Source organism: Heptranchias perlo, unplaced genomic scaffold (genome assembly GCF_035084215.1).
Source record: "Heptranchias perlo isolate sHepPer1 unplaced genomic scaffold, sHepPer1.hap1 HAP1_SCAFFOLD_47, whole genome shotgun sequence".
Lineage (NCBI taxonomy): Eukaryota > Metazoa > Chordata > Chondrichthyes > Hexanchiformes > Hexanchidae > Heptranchias > Heptranchias perlo.
This window is the reverse complement of record NW_027139484.1, coordinates 450,810-469,044: the sequence shown is the minus strand read 5'-3', so window position 1 is coordinate 469,044 and position 18,235 is coordinate 450,810. Positions and strand designations below refer to the sequence as shown.

General features: G+C 45.4%; 1 protein-coding gene across 1 annotated transcript; it reads left to right on the top strand.

The window, feature by feature from the left end:
- Positions 1-11,832: 11,832 nt before the first annotated feature.
- Positions 11,833-17,730, top strand: LOC137313344 (probable G-protein coupled receptor 139; the record flags this gene model as incomplete). Its single annotated transcript, XM_067979470.1, has 3 exons — positions 11,833-11,881; positions 14,045-14,928; positions 17,665-17,730. Coding segments are annotated over 3 exons (999 nt in total), but the record flags the coding sequence as incomplete, so codon positions are not given.
- Positions 17,731-18,235: the final 505 nt, after the last annotated feature.

The following is an 18,235-nucleotide window of genomic DNA, read 5'->3' as shown; positions in this document are numbered from 1 at the left end:
GAAAAACCGGCGGTAAAGCTCGGGCCAAGGCCCAGTCTCGCTCATCCCGGGGCGGACTGCAGTTCCCTGTTACCCGTGTTCACAGGCTCCTGCGAAAGGGGAACTATGCTGAACGTGTGGGTGCCGGAGACCCGGTCTAACTGGCTGCTGTGCATCGAGTATCTGACGGCTGAAATCCTCGAGCTGCCCGGCAACGCGGCCCGGGACAAACAAGAAGACCCGCATCATCCCCAGACACCTGCAGCTGGCCATCCGTAACGACGAGGAGCTCAACAAGCTGCCGGGACGGGTGACCATCGCTCTGGGTGTTGTCTGATATCCAGGCCGTGATGCTGCCGAAGAAAACCAGCATTGTGAGCTCCAAGAGCAAGTAAACCGGCCAAGGCTTAATCTGATAACCCAAAGGACAGGACCAACCTTATTGAAATCTTTGAAGAAGGAACAGAAAATGTAGACAAGTTTAATGCAGTAGATGTGATATATTTGGATTTTCAGAAGGCCTTCTATAATGTACCACATTGCAGACTCATGGCTAAGTTCAGAGCAAGTGGAGTCAGGTCAGGTGGCAGAATGGATAGTAAGTTGGCTACAAAATTGACAGGCGAGAATAGAGTTTCAGGGTTGCGACTCAGACTGGCAAAAAGGTGGGAAGTGGAATTCCAGTTGCTGGGACAACTGTTCTTCACAATTTACATTAACGATTTGGATTCGGGAATCGGAAGTACAATTCCAAAATTTGTGGACGACACCCAATTGGGGGATTTAGTTAATACAAAGGAAGAATGCATCAAAACGCAAGAGGGCATAAATAAACTTGCAGAATGAAGAATCAGGAGGTCACACACTGCTTGGATAATAAGAGTCTAAACGGGATATAGCAGCAAAGGGATCTAGTGGTACAGATACACAAATTACTAAAAGTAGCGACCCAGGTTAATCAGGTCATAAAAAGACAAATCAAACACTAGGATTCATTTCTAGAGGGATAGAGATGAAAAGCAAAGAAGTTATGTTAAACTTGTATAGAACCTTGTTTAGACCATACTTGGAAGACTGCGAACAGGGCTCGTCTCCATATTATAGACATAGGGGCATTGGAGAAGGTGCAAACAGGATTCACAAGAATGATACCAGAAATGAGAGGATATTCTTATCAGGAAAGACTGAACAGACTGGGTCTCGTTTCTCTAGAAAAGAGAAGACTGAGGGTTGATCTGATCGAGGTTTTTAAGATAATGATAGGGTTTGTTAGGATAGATGTAGAGAAAATGTTTCCACTTGTGGGGAGTCCAAAACTTCAGGTAATAAACATAAAATTGTCGCTAATAAATTAAATAGGGAATTCAGGAGAAATTGCTTTACCCAGAGAGTGGTTAGAATGTGGAACTTGCAACTACGAGGAGTAGCTGAGGCAAATAATATCGGGGCATTTAAGGGGAAGATAGATCAGCACATGAGTGAGAAAGGAATAGAAGGATATGCCGATAGGGTTCGATGAAGTAAGGAAGGAGGAGGCTCATGAGCAGCATAAACGCCAGCATAGACTAGTTGGGCCGTATGGCCTGTTTCTGTGCTCCAGTTTCAATGTAACTGGATGTAAAGGCTCTTTTCAGAGCCACCCTCTGTATCTGTGAAAGGGCTGGTTACTGTCTGAAGGGAGACGCTGATATCAAGCTACCAGTGAGGCTTTGAGCTGCTTTTGTCTCGTTGTGGACGAGATGAGGAATTAATGGGACTGGAGTCGGGGCAGTGACCACAATCCGGTACATTAAACGGTGACTTATAGACCCCAGCCCACACATCACCAGGTTTCTTGTATTTATTTAAACTACTTGCCATGCTGGGCTCATAAAGAATCACCAGAACTGCTCGACTAACCTTTCTACATCTGTGGAATTCAGCGCTTCGCTCTGTTTCTGTTCTATTTTGTTGGATTATTTACATAACGCATCAAACTCACTGGGGAGTCTCTGAAATGTAACTCTGTACAGAAACAAATAACAGTGAATTGCCTGGTGCCCAGGAGATCAGGAACATTACTCGCCTTTCGTCCTGTTAACGAGTAAACCGTGTTTAGAGTCCACCGACCCGCTTTGGTTCCATATGGGGGATTAAACAGAGAAATCGGGAGGGGAGGAGACAGTCAGAGTGACAGAGCGGAGAGCGGCATCTGATCTTCCAACTCAACCTCCAGTTCTCTCCATCCGACAGTTTCAAACCGTTTATCGATAATAGAACCGAACCTCAGCGCTCCGCACAAACCCTGACAGACCCGGGCTTCATAGTCAAGGGTTCCCAAAACCCGAAGCTTTCAAATAAGCCCCGTTACAATGAGAAATCGTTAATATTCCTGTCTGAATACAGTCCATTCAATAACAAGTCAACTCGGCTCCTCCATTTCAGTCTGTTTCCCTGTTCTATCTCCCCACACATCCCCTCCCAGACGGGTTCAGCGTTTCACAAACACCTTATTCCAGCTTATTTGGAGAATCTCATCTGTTGGGGTTTGAGTTATGACGCGGAGTTTCTCCACCAGTGTTACCGTCTCACAGAGACACTCGCCCTGAATCTGTGAAAAGATTATGACCATGAACTGGGACTGGAGCCGAACACATCCCCAGTTACAGTGAGGCCCGGCCCGGACATCTCATTCTCTCTATTTTATATCAGACAGTATCCCACTTTCAGGTCCAGCAACAGAGGGAGAGAGAGAGAGAGAGACAGTATCAGTCTTACACTTCCGATCTGTGTCCAAATCACGCTCAATAGCAGTATCCACCTTCATATACAGCACCATAGAGAGAGAGGGAGGCAGACACGGTGAGAGAGACAGAGAGAGCGGTGAGACACAGTGACAGACAGACGTTAACAGTATTAGATCCAGACTTACCGGGAAAGTGCCGTTTTATCCAGAAAGATCGCGTTGGAGAGACAGAAGATGCAATCTCATCTCTCACTGATATTGTACAAGGGTCAGAAACACTATTAATCCCACACCCAGGGACAGTACAGAGAGGGACAGAAACAATGGGTCACATTTAACCCTCTAATGCCTGTTGTACTATCTGCAGTTTTACAGCTCAGGGCTGTTCGATATTACTCTCAGTGACCGACAGTTTCACTCCGGTTAAATTAATCTGCGACTGTTGCTGCCTGATATTAACCCTACACGGTCCCAGCAAATACACCGACTCCCACTTTCCTCCCATGTTTCTCCAGGATTGGTTTGAGAAATCCTCTCTCAGTCACACATTATAGGGGCCATTAATGAAGAGAATCCATTGGCTGATTTCACAGCCGCTCACTTTATCTCTGAAAGGCATTTCCCATCAAAAGACTCCGAGAGAAACAGCAGGGATGGAAACATCTAGTTTAATAGTTGGAGATTGTAAAGTCAGTCTGGATTCCAGCGTTAGGCACTGGTGGAATCCCATCTGTTTCCCATTCTGGTGCCTGTTCCTGCACTGCCTGTGGACCCCATTCCCTCTGACATTTCCCCCAGACCCAATTCCTTTGCTCAGACTCGGAAAAATTCCAATTGGGGAAAGTTTCCATCGATTTTTGGATTGGGAATTGTGGGCGCCATTCCCTCAGTGAGCGGAAGAAGATGGTTTAAAACAGTCGGGAATGGAGAGATCACGGCCCCCGGGGGAAGGGAGCAAAGAGCAGCCTCGTTACAGCAGATCATCGCTTCGGGACCGTGTCCGCAGATGGGCTCAGAGATCGGCATTGAGTCCGGGGGAAGTTCAGGGGCAGTCCGGGGGCTGTTTGTAAGAGGCGGAGTCGATCAGGAACTGGTCCCGGAACATGGAGTGAGAGGGGGGAAGGGAGAGGTCATTCTCGGGCTGTGTGTGTACAGGGTGTGTCCAGGGGAAGGGAGAGAGAATGGGCAGAACCTGCTATTAAAATCATTGCTGCTTTCTCTCCCCAAACCAGGAGTGAATGGTCCTGGTTTAGTTCCAGCCTCACCCTGTTTATTGTTATTGGACAGTGAAGAGTGGAAACAGAGCCGGACAGTAAGGATGTGGGGAGTTATACAAAGAGCATCTATTGCAGGCATCAGGTGAGAAGTGTGAAGGACACATTTTAAACAGCGGCTGTTTGGTTTCGATTGAACGGTTAGTCCCATGGGAGAGGGGATTAGAAACCTGACCTGTGCAAAGGTCCCTGCCCCATCGGGTCGTCCCATTCATGGATCAGTGCATGGGTTGGGCCGTGTCTGGATGTCATTAAATTGTTATAAAACAGCCCAACACACCTGGTATGCAGAAGCTGATTGCTGCAGTACTGCAGTGGAGTCAGACACTGACACTGTTTGTATCACTGGATTTCATTTGTGGATATTCAAAATGATCATTAAGAGAGATATTAAACTGATCACTTCTGTATTTTCTACCTCACATGTTCCTGAGTAACAAGAGATAATTTTCTTTCCACAGGCAAACCCTTGAACGATCCAGAATAAATGTGATGCTTCCTCCACCCGAGGCAGAAGGAACAGTGCAGCCAGCTCCTTCTCACACACAGTAAGTATATTATCACTCACAGAGCACAGAGACACAGACAGGTCATCAGTTCCACAGTCTCAGACAGCAGGAGTAGTCAGTCCCACACTGATCACAATTTCCAGAGACACATTTTCAATCCAACAGTCAAGCAGAGTAGGTGAGGCAGACACTGTTCCATTTCCCCCTAACTCAGTCCCGCTGACAGGTAGATACAAAAATCCCAGTCCAAAATCACACACTCAGAGTGAAAGGCACTGTGTCAATCTCACAATAGGGCAACATTCGCTACGAATTAAATACCAGATAGAAATCACACATGGTACCCGATTCAAAGGTACTGAATGAATCCCAATAATGTACCCCGAGATTCAAATTGAATACTGGCCGAGAACTCTCACACACATGACTTTAATACATGCAATATCCATTCGAAAAGTGTATCATATGATACAAATTGCATACAAGTCCAAAACTCAGGTAGAGTATCAGATTGAGAAATATTGAAAGATAGTAAACCTGAGAAACAAATTAGATACTTGTTCAGAATGTCCTCGTAGAATGAGATTTAAAGATAGAGTATCAATTCTATTAGTGCAGCCTGAGATACACATTGCATACCAGTCCAAAAATCTCATACACAAAAAGCAGGACAAATCCAATCCGGCCAATTACCGCCCTATCAGTCCACTCTCAATCATCAGCAAATTGACGTAAGGTGTCGTCGACAGTGCTATCAAGTGGCACTTACTCACCAATAACCTGCTCACCGATGCTCAGTTTGGGTTCCGTCAGGACCACTCGGCTGCAGACCTCATTACAGCCTTGGTCCGAACATGGACAAAAGAGCTGAATTCCAGAGGTGAGGTGAGAGTAACTGCTCTTGACGTCAAGCCAGCATTTGACCGAGTGTGGCACCAAGGAGCCCAAGTAAAATTGAAGTCAATGGGAGTCAGGGGGAAAACTCTCCAGTGGCTGGAGTCATACCTAGCACAAAGGAAGATGGTAGTGGTTGTTGGAGGCCAATCATCTCAGCCCCAGGGCATTGCTGCAGGAGTTCCTCAGGGCAGTGTCCTAGGCCCAACCATCTTCAGCTGCTTCATCAATGACCTTCCCTCCATCATAAGGTCAGAAATGGGGATGTTCGCTGATGATTGCACAGTGTTCAGTTCCATTCGCAACCCCTCAAATAATGAAGCAGTCCGAGCCCGCATGCAGCAAGACCTGGACAACATCCAGGCTTGGGCTCATAAGTGGCAAGTAACATTCGCGCCAGATAAGTGCCAGGCAATGACCATCTCCAACAAGAGAGAGTCGAACCACCTCCCCTTGACATTCAACGGCATTTCCATCACCGAATCCCCCACCATCAACATCCTGGGGGTCACCATTGACCAGAAACTTAACTGGACCAGCCATATAAATACTGTGGCTACGAGAGCAGGTCAGAGGCTGGGTATTCTGCGGCGATTGACTCACCTCCTGACTCCCCTAAGCATTTCCCCCATCTGGAAGGCACAAGTCAGGAGTGTGATGGAATACTCTCCACTTGCTTGGATGAGTGCAGCTCCAAAACACTCAAGAAGCTCGACACCATCCAAGATAAAGCAGCCCGCTTGATTGGCACCCCATCCACCACCCTAAACATTCACTCCCTTCACCACTGGCGCACAGTGGCTGCAGTGTGTACCATCCACAGGATGCACTGCAGCAACTCGCCAAGGCTTCTTCGACAGCATCTCCCAAACCCGCGACCTCTACCACCTAGAAGGACAAGAGCAGCAGGCACATGGGAACAACACCACCTGCACGTTCCCCTCCAAGTCACACACCATCCCGACTTGGAAATATATCGCCGTTACTTCATCGTCGCTGGGTCAAAATCTTGGAACTCCCTTCCTAACAGCACTGTGGGAGAACCTTCACCACACGGACTGCAGCGGTTCAAGAAGGCGGCTCACCACCACCTTCTCGAGGGCAATTAGGGATGGGCAATAAATGCCGGCCTCGCCAGCGACGCCCACATCCTATGAACGAATAAAAAAAACAGTTATTAAACATAACAACGAGATCTGCACCTGTGTTTTATCTGTTCAATTTCTGATCTCCATTCAGACCTGTATCAGTGTTTCACTTTATATTTCCTGTCCTCTGTACAGTGTGTTTCTTTCCCAGTGAGGAGTGGGACTCTGTAATAAATGTCCCAGTGCTGTGTTGACACAAAATGGTGGCCCTGAATAAACACAAAATTGAGACAGACACCTGTAAAAAAATCAGTGCCTTTACATTTAAACAAAATGCCTCTCTCAGTGTGTCTCTCCTTCTCGGTACTTTACGGCCCATGTATGGAACAGTGTCAGCTCCTGGACATGAACAGTACACAGTGGGTAACAGGGAACCATTCACTCCCGCCCTGAACTGAAAACAAAATGGAGCCAGCAATGCTTACTGAGGGGCAAGCCGGCCATCATACTGATGGTCAAGGCGGCCATCTTACTGAGGATTGTAAACAATTTTACAACACCAAGTTATAGTCCAGCAATTTTATTTTAAATTCACAAGCTTTCGGAGATTTTCTCCTTCCTCAGGCAAATGTTTCATGACTATCATCTTACTGAGGGGCAAGGTGGCCATCATACTTTGAGGCAAGGCGGCCATCTTACTGAGGGGCAAGGCGGCCATCATACTTTGGGGCAAGGTGGCCATCATACTTTGGGGCAAGGCGGCCATCATACTGAGGGTCAAGGCGGCCATCTTACTGAGGGGCAAGGTGGCCATCATACTTTGGGGCAAGGTGGCCATCATACTTTGGGGCAAGGCGGCCATCATACTGAGGGTCAAGGCGGCCATCTTACTGAGGGGCAAGGTGGCCATCATACTTTGGGGCAAGGCGGCCATCTTACTGAGGGGCAAGGCGGCCATCCTACTGAGGGGCAAGGCGGCCATCATACTGAGGGGCAAGCCGGCCATCATACTTTGGGGCAAGGTGGTTCTCTTCCTGAGGGGCAAGGCGGCCATCTTACTGAGGGGCAAGGCGGCCATCTTACTGAGGGGCACGGCGGCCATCATACTGAAGGGCAAGCCTGCCATCATACTTTGGGGCAAGGTGGCTATCTTACTGAGGGGCAAGGCGGCCATCTTACTGAGGGGCAAGGTGGCCATCTTACTGAGGGGCAAGGCGGCCATGTTACTGAGGGGCAAGGCGGCCATCTTACTGAGGGGCAAGGCGGCCATCATACTGAGGGGCAAGCCGGCCATCATACTTTGGGGCAAGGTGGCTATCTCACTGAGGGGCAAGGCGGCCATCTTACTGAGGGGCAAGGCGGCCATCATACTGAGGGGCAAGGCGGCCATCATACTGTGGGGCAAGCTGGCGATCTTGCTGAGGGGCGAAGGCCATAAAAATGCAAACATTTCTAGAGGAATAGAATTGAAAAGCAGAGATATTATGTTGAACTTGTACAGGAGCTTGTTTAGACCAGTCTATGTAAACTGTAATTAAATCAGATAATGCTGGACACACACAACAGGTCAGGCAGCATCTGTGGAGAGAGAAACAGTCTTCACATTTCAGGTCTGTGAACAGTTCTGGTCTCCATATTATAAAAACGATACATGGTCACTGGAAAAGGTGCAAAAAATGATTCACTAGAATGATACCAGAACTGAGAGGTTATAAATATCAGGAAAGACTGAACAGGCTGGATATTTTTATTCTAGAGAAGAGAAGGCTGACGAGTGCCCGAATAGAGGTTTTTACAATTAGGAAGGGGTTTGATATGTTAGAGGGAGGGAAGATTTTTCCACTTGTGGGGCGCCCAAAACTTGGGCTCAGCAATATAAAATAGTCACTATTAAACCCAATAAGGAATTCAGGAGAAACTTTTTAACCATGAGAGTGGATGGAATTTTGGAACTTGCTCCTACCTGGAGTAGTTGAGGCGAATAGTGGAGATGTATTTAAGGGGAAGCTGGATAAGTACACGAGGGAGAGAGGAACAGAAGGATATTCTGAAAGAGTTAGATGAAGTCAGGAGGAGGCTCGTGTGGAGCATATACACCGGAATGGAACAGTTGGGCCGAATGGACTGTTTTTTTAAGATTTAAGCCTCGTCCTTTCTATTCCCATGGAAATAATCCTGTTTTTTCAAGTCTTTCCAAATAAGTTTCCCTTCCCTGGCCTCATTCGAATGAATCTACACTGTGCTCTCCCTATGGCTTTAATGTTGTTTCTATAATGGGACACAGAAACTGCTCTGGAACTATGTGGTTTAACCGAATAGAGTAACTAATAAATCTTCATCATAGTCATCAGTCCCAGGGAGCAGTAAAACGGGTTATAATCATGGAGTAAAAAGGCAAATAACTAATAAACCTTCATCCTAGTCAGTGTTGCTTGTCTCCTATTAGATCAAGGTTCCCCTAAAGGTTCCCTCACGATTGTACAAACCGATTTCAATGCGATGCCTGAACATAAACCAAGTTATGTTGTTCGAATAAAACGGTGTCCACGAGCAGTTTCCAATGTTTATTTATGTGAGCAAGTCTGTCTCTGATATAAATTTCTTTCTGGTACAAGAATATGATCCCAGAAACTACTTTTGCTCATACAGTGGACAACTAATGAACACATTCCAATGAAAGTTAACAACAACTTGCATTCCCAGACCGCCTTTAATGGAATAAACATTCCCAAGCGGATTCACGGAGAAGTAAAAGGAATAACAAGATATCAGGAGGACTGGCGAAAACCTTGGTCAAGAGTGGGTTTCGGGAGGATGTAAAAGGAGGAGAAGTAAATGGAGAATCGGAGGGGATATGATTGGTTTTCAAGAGTAGAATTTCGACGACCCCTGACCAAGTAAGGAAATAGTAGGAAGGACGGCAAAAACTTGAGCAAGAGACGGGTTTCTTGGAAGGTCTGAAAGAAGGAAAGAACTTGCTTTTATCAAGCGCCGTTCTTGACCTCTGGACGTCCCTAAATAGTCAATGAAGTACATTGTTAAGAGTAGTCGCTGTGTTAATGTAGGAAACGTGGCAGCCAATTTGCGCACATGAAGCTCCCACACACTGCAATGAGATAAATGGCCAGAAAGTCGGTTTTATAAACATTGGTTGAGTGGTAAATATTGGCCAGGACACTGGAAGGAACTCCCCTGCTCTTTTTCGAATATTGCTGTAGGATCATTTACATCTGCCTGAGAGGGCAGATGGGCCCTCGGCTTAAAATATCGTACCGTCGGCACCTTCGACAGTATAGCGCTCCCAGGGTACTGCCCGTCCGACAGTACTGCGCTCTTTTAGCACTGACCATCCGGCAGTGCGCCAGTCCCTCAGTACCGACCCTCCGACAGTGCAGCACTCCCTCACTGCTGACCCTCAGACAGTACTGTGCTGCCTCAATATTGACCCTCCGACCATACAGCACTCCCTCAGTACTGACCCTCCGAGAGTACTGTGCTCCCTCAGTACTGACCCTCCGAGAGTAATGTGCTCCCTCAGTAGTGACCCTCCGATAGTCGAGTGCTCCCTCAGGACTGCACTGCAGTGTCAGCCGGGATTATATGTTCAAGTATCTGGAATTAGACTTCAATGCACAGACTTCTATCTCACAGGTGAGACTGCTCCCACTGAGCCACGTCTGACACGTGAAAGGAGGAATGGAGATGGAGCGGCTTAGGGAGGGCATTCAGGAGCGTGGATATGGCTGAAGGCACCGCTGTCAGAAGTAGGACAAATGGACTGCAGATGCACAAGCGGCCAGAGGTGGAGGAGCGGAATGTTTGGGAGGGGCTTCCGGAACTGGTAGTTTATAGAGATAGGGAGGGGTGAGGCCCTGATGGATTCAAGTGTGAGAAAGAATAAAAATAAACTAAAGGCTGAGGAGATTGGAATCCAAAGTGACTCACCAATCAAAAAACTAGGGGTGAGGATGGAATCCCTGGCAAGTATGTGGAGATTGTGGGGCCAAAGATCATGACTTCCCAATTTTTAACTGGAGGAACTGGAGGCTCATCTAAAACAGAATGTGGGTCTGGCAACACAAATATATTGGAAGGGTCAAGAGAGGCGGTGGTTTTGTCAGCGTCCATCTGAAAGCTGGTCCATGTCTGCGGACTGTGTCACCAAAGGGCAGCATGGAGATGAGGAAGAGGAGGGAGCCAAGGATTGAACCTTTAGAAACATCAGAGATAACGGTGATAGGGTGGGAAGAGAAGCTTCTTCTGGCTCTGATCAGATAGGTGAGTGGAACCAAGTGAGGTGAGTCCCAGCAAAAGAGGCCAGTTTCCGATGAATGAGATGCTGACGGGTGGGTTGTCTGTCGGTATGGAAATGGGGAGGGATTTAAACCCAAGGATGAGAATTTTAAATTTAATGAATATGCAACTGGGAGCCAGTGAGGGTCAGTGAGGCCGAGCAGGACCTGGTGCTGGTTGGACACGGACAAGAGTTTTGGACGAGCTCACGTTTAAAGAAGGTGGAGGTTGAATGGCCGGTCAGGAGTGCATTGGAGGAATTGAGTCTGGAGGGGACAGAGGCATTGATGAGGGTTTCAATGGCAAAGGGCTGAGGAAGGAATGGAGGCGGGTGAGGGAATTACGGGGCCTTTGTGATGGAGGTCAAAAAGGGTCATGGGCTCAGCTCGGTGTTACACGGGACCAATTTTACTGGAACCGTTAACCAATGTAGAATAAACGGGTAAACATCTGCAGTAAAATAGCGGAGAGAGGAATGTCAATATGACATGTTCAGTGTCCGTCCCCTAATATCACCCAGTCATTTCTAGGCTGCAATCCTCAACCTGCCCTTTAACTGTCCTCGTGTCAGAGACTCGCAATTCATATTTTAACTGGGAAACTGCAGGAACAGAGTGAAACGGGTCTGCTTGTGTCCCTGGATTCAGTGCACACTGCGGAGACATCTGTCTAAATTATAAATGAATCACCAGGAGTGAACATGGTCAATATAGTTATATAAAAGCTGTAAATGAAGCCGTTTATTATTGTTGGATCAGTCCTGTATGAGATCAGATTTAAACTTTATTCCTGAGAGAGATCTGACTAAGTAATATCGTGGACTTTGAGATGTTTGTGTTTTATTCACCACATTATTTACAGCGGAGTCAAAGCTGCTAATGTAATGTGTTTGTTAAACTGACTGTAACTAACAGCAATGATCAGGAGTATAACCGTGTCAGTGGAGACTTATCCCCTGTATAAATCAGGGCTTGTTGGAATGGATCAGCTCAGAGTGCCTGCTGGATCTGTGGTTTCCAGGGTAACAGAAGTCAGTGCTTCTCACAGAAATGGGATATCCAGTAATCCATCAGATAGAACTTATTTATTATCCAGTTCTTGCAGCATTTGGAGTTCCAGGTAAGCCATTATCTCAGCTGTTAATGGTGTAAATCGGTGTTAACTCTGCTGCTGTACTTGGAAAATTGTTTTTTGTCCCTACATATTTTACACAGTCACTTGTTCTGTTCTATTGGTTGAATGATGGAATGTGTTAAGTCTCTGCTCTTTCGGTATTGAGGCGCTGCATTATATCTGTCATGAATTTGTCTATCCAACCCTGGCATTGTTACTGGATTATTCTCTGTACTGAATGTACTGGGCTAAGAGTTGGTATCAGACCATCAGGAGCTGATAACAGTTTCTTGTTGTGGAACTAACCTGTCCTGGAATATGTTTTCATCAATGTGTTTTCAGTGATTGATAATGAGACAGCTCACGGTCTCAGTGTTACAAGGAGGCAGCGGAATGTCCTCCCTCCCAAATAACATGCTTCAGTTTAACTGGGATTTCAATGTATTTATTGGTTATCACTGTTATGAAATATTATTTCATTATGTGTGTATCTGACGCCGCTTCAGATGTCTGGTTACTGAACTGAGTTTTCTGCTGACTCTTTCACATCTCCTTCTCTGCTTCACTGTGGATGAATTCACTGACTGTCACTGGACTTCACTGTAAAATGAAATGTTTTGATGTTTTGTGGTCTCAATTTGCACTGTCCCTGTTGGAATCAGCAGCCCTTCTATGTACCTGTAGGTGATAAGTATGATGTTGGAGTTTTGTAAATTGAACAATCCCGCCATCCATCCCCATACCCTATAATTACTGGAGAAGGAATCTCAATTATTGTGAGTTCTGCCTGGGAGAGGGATTCGATTCTGTTTATTCCATGATTTGTGGATGAAGAGAACAGTGCAGGTGAACAGGTGGAGAATTGGATGATCTGTAGAAACATTAAACTATCCCACAGAGGCTTCACTATTTAACAAACTAACACTGAGAATAGGATCGGTGGAACACGGGGCTGGTGAACAGAATGCAGGCACAGGATGATAGGATTTAATCGGATATGAAAATTGACTTGAGAAAGAGAGTGAAGTGAGTGATAGAGAGGGAGACTGAGAGCGAAAGCGAGAGGCTGTGGTGTGAATAATTCATCAGAATGATCTGCTGAAACTTCCAGTACAATTACACAGAGAAAAAATGACTTGAATATGTTATTATGATGTGGTCAGTTTGGGTGAGTTTTTATTGTGGGACTCGCTCCTCATGTTTATATCCCTGTCAGGTCCTCAGTCTGTTTTTGTGAATGTTCTTTGTTTTCCAACTTAACACTGAACATAATTAAAATTTGCTGAAAAAAATATAATCAGAAATGTCTTGATCGTAATGAATTGTTCGGATACAGTCCGTTAAAGTTAGGTGAATTCAATAAACAACGAGGTTGATTTAATTAATACTTTTAAATTTAATTTCAAGTGAATTACAAAGTAAATTTATTGTACACATTTTATAACGACACAGGTTCCCTGATATCAATAACCACAGAAATGAACTATTGAATGTTATAGTTGGATTGTGTTAGTGGGACCTATAGATTCGATTTCGTCTGACATTCTGCTGCAGTCTCTCCCCATGAATCCCAGCCTCTCCTCTCACTGCATTGAATCCTCTGTCTCCTCATCCGTTGCTTCAATTTGTTCGCTTTCCCAAACTATCTGCTCCTGACTTTCCTCCAGCTCCTACATGTCCTTTTCCTTGTCTCCCTCCCAATCTCACTCACTGGCTCGGGCTCCAGCTGCCTTTCCCATTTAGTGCCAGCCGCTGTCGGCTCACTTAACCCAGAGCAAGAAACCAGATGTACCTACCCCTGTCCCCTCACATTCCCCACCCTTCCCCCTTTTTCACATCAGTCTGGAACCCAAATCCGGCTTTAATCAGCTGGATTCCCGGTGTGCAAAACCCCTTCTCCATTCCCCACCGGCACTGTGCCCTCACCCAGCCCTTCCAGTGGATCCGGTGCTCACTTTATTCACTTTCTGCATCCATCTCTTAATTCATTACTGAACATTGTGTTTAAAAACATCCCTTTGACCGAAATCGCTGCCCAGGTCAATCAATCACTTTCCACCGTTTGATGCAGCAACAAAGCTGGAAATTTCACCTCAGATCCTCTCAAACTGCTGCTTTCACTCCAGGTCAGATCAATAATTTCTCTGCTTCCTTTTCACTCTCTTACAGTTAACTTGGTGGCGATTGTGATCCTGTCCCGAGGAAAGTGCGGTCTCTCCAAATGTATCAGTCACTACCTGGTGGGAATGGCAGTGGCCGATCTCCTGGTCGTTATCACTGATCCGATATTGAGTCAGATTACTTCGATTTATTTCACAATGTCATTCCTGGACATCACTCCCGTGTGTAGTTTTATTATAGTCTTGAGTTTTGTAACCACGAATGTTTCTGTCTGGTTCACGGTCGCTTTCACCTTTGATCGATTTGTGGCCATTTGTTGTGAGAAGCTGAAAACTAAATATTGCACCGAGAGAACGGCGGCTGTGGTTCTGGGAACAGTGAGTGTGCTGGGCTGTTTGGTGAATGTCCCCTGGTACTTTACCAATGAACCTTTATATATAATTGATAATGCTCCCTGGTTTTGTGTGAGTAAACTGAGCTTCCGTACTTCCCCCGCATGGGCCGCATTTGACATGTTTCACCTCATTTTAACCCCTTGTCTCCCGTTCTGTTTGATTTTTCTGCTCAATGTTCTGACGATCAGGCGTATTTTAATGTCCAGTCGAGTCCGCAGGGGACTCCGGGGCCGCAGCAATGGAGAGAATCGGAGTGATCCAGAGATGGAGAACCGAAAGAAATCCATCATTTTACTCTTCAGTATATCGGGCAGTTTTATACTGTTGTGGCTGACATATGTTGTATTTTTCATTTATGTGCGAATTGCAGACATTCGGTCTTATTACTCCTTCACTGACCCTGGTTATATCTCAGAACAGATATCAAAGATGCTGCGGCTTCTCAGTTCCTGCACAAACACGTGTATTTATGTCCTGACCCAGACTAAATTCAGAGAGGAGCTGAAGAACGCGGTGAAATACCCACTCAATCTAATTGTTAAATTAGTGAAATCATAGAAAGAGCTGAAGGGTTTCAAGCACTAGAACTAAATCCCATTTCATACTCCATCCCCTACACTTCCCAGGGGATGGAAAGTACATTTTATATTAGCAGCACAGAGCCCTGAAATTATCTTAAATCTGATTCTGAGATTATATTTTATTGATAATCTCACCTATTGAGGCAGGGTTTGCTTTGCAGACAACACGTGAATTGTTGTTCAAAACGACGGCACCAAAGAGCTCAGCTGGACTTTAATTAACTGACCGCAAGACAAAATGGGCAAAGCTGGAAATCAATGTCACTTCTGTGGACCTGATCAGGATGTGTGTCCTTCACATAAATGGTGAGAGAGATGGAGAGGGGAAGGGACAGAGGGAGAGAGAGAGGGGAGACAGAGAGAGGGACAGAGAGAGAGAGGGGAGGGGGAGAACGGGAGACAGAGAGAGAGTGAGAAAGAAGGAGTGAGGGAGCGAGAAAGAGGGAGAGAAAGGGAGCGGCAATTAGGGAGAGACAGAGACAGAGAGAGGGAGACAGAGAGAATGAGAGAGGGAGAGTCAGAGACAAAGAGAGATTTGGAGAGAGACAGAGAAAGAGAGACAGAGAAAGAGAGACAAAGGGGAAGAGAGAGGGAAAGGGCGAGAGAGGGTGGGAGAGAGAGAGGGAGAGAAAGAAGGAGAGGCAGAGAGACAGAGAGGGAGATATAGAGAGAGGGAAGCCAGGGAAAGAGAATGACAGAGAGAGAAAGTGACAGAGAGAGTGGCACATAGATTGACCGAGAGAGAGACAGAGAGAGAGACCAGGAGAAAGACAAAGAGAGAGGCAGGGAGAGAGAGACACAGAGAGAATGAGAGACAGAGAGGGCAGAGAAAGGGAAATAAACAGATAGATAGAGAGGCAGAGGGAGAGAGACGAGAGACAGAGAGAAGGACAGACAGAGAGAGAACACAAGGACAACATAAATGTACCAATTAGAAAAGTGCAGAAATAAAGAGAGGCAGAGACAGAGTTATTCAGAGACGGAGAGAAATAAAGAGTAAGTTATTAAGACAAGAGAGAAAAATAAAGAGAGAAAGAAAGTATATCTATATATATATATATATATATACATATATATATATATATATTTATACTTTCTTTCTCTATATATAATGAGAGAGAGACACTGCCAAATAATTACAAAGGAGAGGAGAGGTTAATAGACAGAAGAAATCAATTCAAAATAACGAGAGACTGAGGAAGATTCAGAGCAAGAGAGTGTCAGACATAAAACGACAAAGAGAAAGAGAAAAAGAGGAACAGAAAGCAGGGAGAAAATGGAAAACAGGATAGAGGGGGAGAAATACAAATATTAAAACAGCGACTGAGAGAGATGGAATGAAATACAGAAACAGATGCAAAGAAGAGTTCGAGAATTCAAATAGAAACAGAGAGAAAGAAGGAGACAGAAGCAGTGCTGGAGAGAGTGAGAAGCAAACAGAATGATGTAAAGACAGATGGAAAGGGAAGGAGGAAGAGACAGATAGAAAGAAGTAAAAGGGAAAAGTATATCCACAGAGAGAAACAAAGAGAGAGTTGATGCCGGGAGGCTGCACAACAAAGTCACTCAGTCTTGTGTACCTGACCCTGACCATTACTTACTGCAGGGGTTTCCCAGCTGCTCTGTGTAGTAAAAAAAATCATCTGATAAACGAAAGCCTGAGACTAAATCCGCTTCAGCATGTCTGAAGGAAAAGAACGATTAAAAGGAGAAAGGGCTGTTGGAAGGATTGTTAATGACACGTTGTGAAAGATCACACAGCAGAGGATAGATCACCATAGCAATAATAACGATTCCAGGAGGGCTAGAGATGGTTTGAACTCCTGCCGGCTTGACTTGGTTACGTTGTGGACACTGAGAGAAAACAAGTGAAGTGTCAATCAATCATGGGTTGTATTTGTAGGAAACTATTTTTGATCAGCTAACGCCCCAGAGGTGTGATTCTATGTTACAAAGAAGCTGGGCAGAAGTTGAGTGGAGAGAGACGCAGATCCACCACTGCTGCTCCAAACTCACCTTTCACTTCCTGGCAGCACCACCTCACCTGGAATCTTCATGACTGCTCGCAACCTTCCAGCTTGATGCCTCGATGCTGGTTTACAGATTGCCTGTGAAGCAGATGACCTGGATGCCAGAGTAAGACAGGCTACCCTACAACGGTATCCATCAAAATACCTGGAATCCTCCAGACAAGCTTGAGTCAACCACAAGGATATAACTTTCGTTATCAGCTTATTCGAAGATAGACATTGGATTTCCAAACGGTTATTCATTTTGGGAATTCAGAATGTGTTGTTTTATTGGTGTTAAAGCAATTCTAAATCGGGTATAATCCCCAGATGTTGATTACATTCTAATGTAATTTTTTCTAGTGTATTAAGAATAATAAATGATTGTTTTGTTCATAAAGCCATGGCTTGTGCCTAAAGTTTCTTTCGGAGAAAGAGCCCATTATTTAAACATAAATTTTAACCTTTTGGAGATAAAAAGTCATTGCCCCAAATTAAAGTATAAAATCACTTTGCACCTTTTTATTCCTCCATCTGTACCATGTGTAACTTTCCCAGTGAGCTGCTGGATTCTGTAATAAATCACAATGTTCTCTTACCCCTTCTGCTGTCTCACTAAACCGGGCAGAGACCCGCAGCACTCTCCTGTTCTGTTACTGTTACAAATACTGTTATTGTTTCAGATTAAAGAAAAATATGAAAAATGTAGAATTAAACCAAATCCCAGATCAGAACTACATTCAGATTGAATCCAATTTTACTCTGATTTATTTAATAGAAGCTAGAATTACATTCTCTACACACATGGCTCATTTGACCTTTCCTCCGAATGTCTGGTCTCTCCTTCTCTGTAAGAATTAAGTCCAAATAACCAAATATTAATCCATTTTTCTGCAGAAGTTCACATTTTGGTCCTTGATTTCCTCACTGCTCCGCTGTCTTTGTGTTAAACACCAGCTAGTGCCAGTCTCACTCCGTTTGCATCTTTAACTATCGTTCAACAGTGATTTAACAGGAACAGCAAATGAACCCTCTCCGTGTCTCACAACACAGCTCACTTCATCTTGCCCCTCAGTAAGATGGCTGCCTTATTGGTGGCCATTAGGTTTCAGGATCAAGGCGCCCAATTTGTTCAAGCTGCATGGCGGCCAATTTGTTCAATATGACCATCTTGTCCCGCAGTAATTTGGCCGCCTTGCCCCTCAGTTAAATGGCCGCCTTGCCCCTCAGTAAGATGTCCAGCTTGCCCCTCAG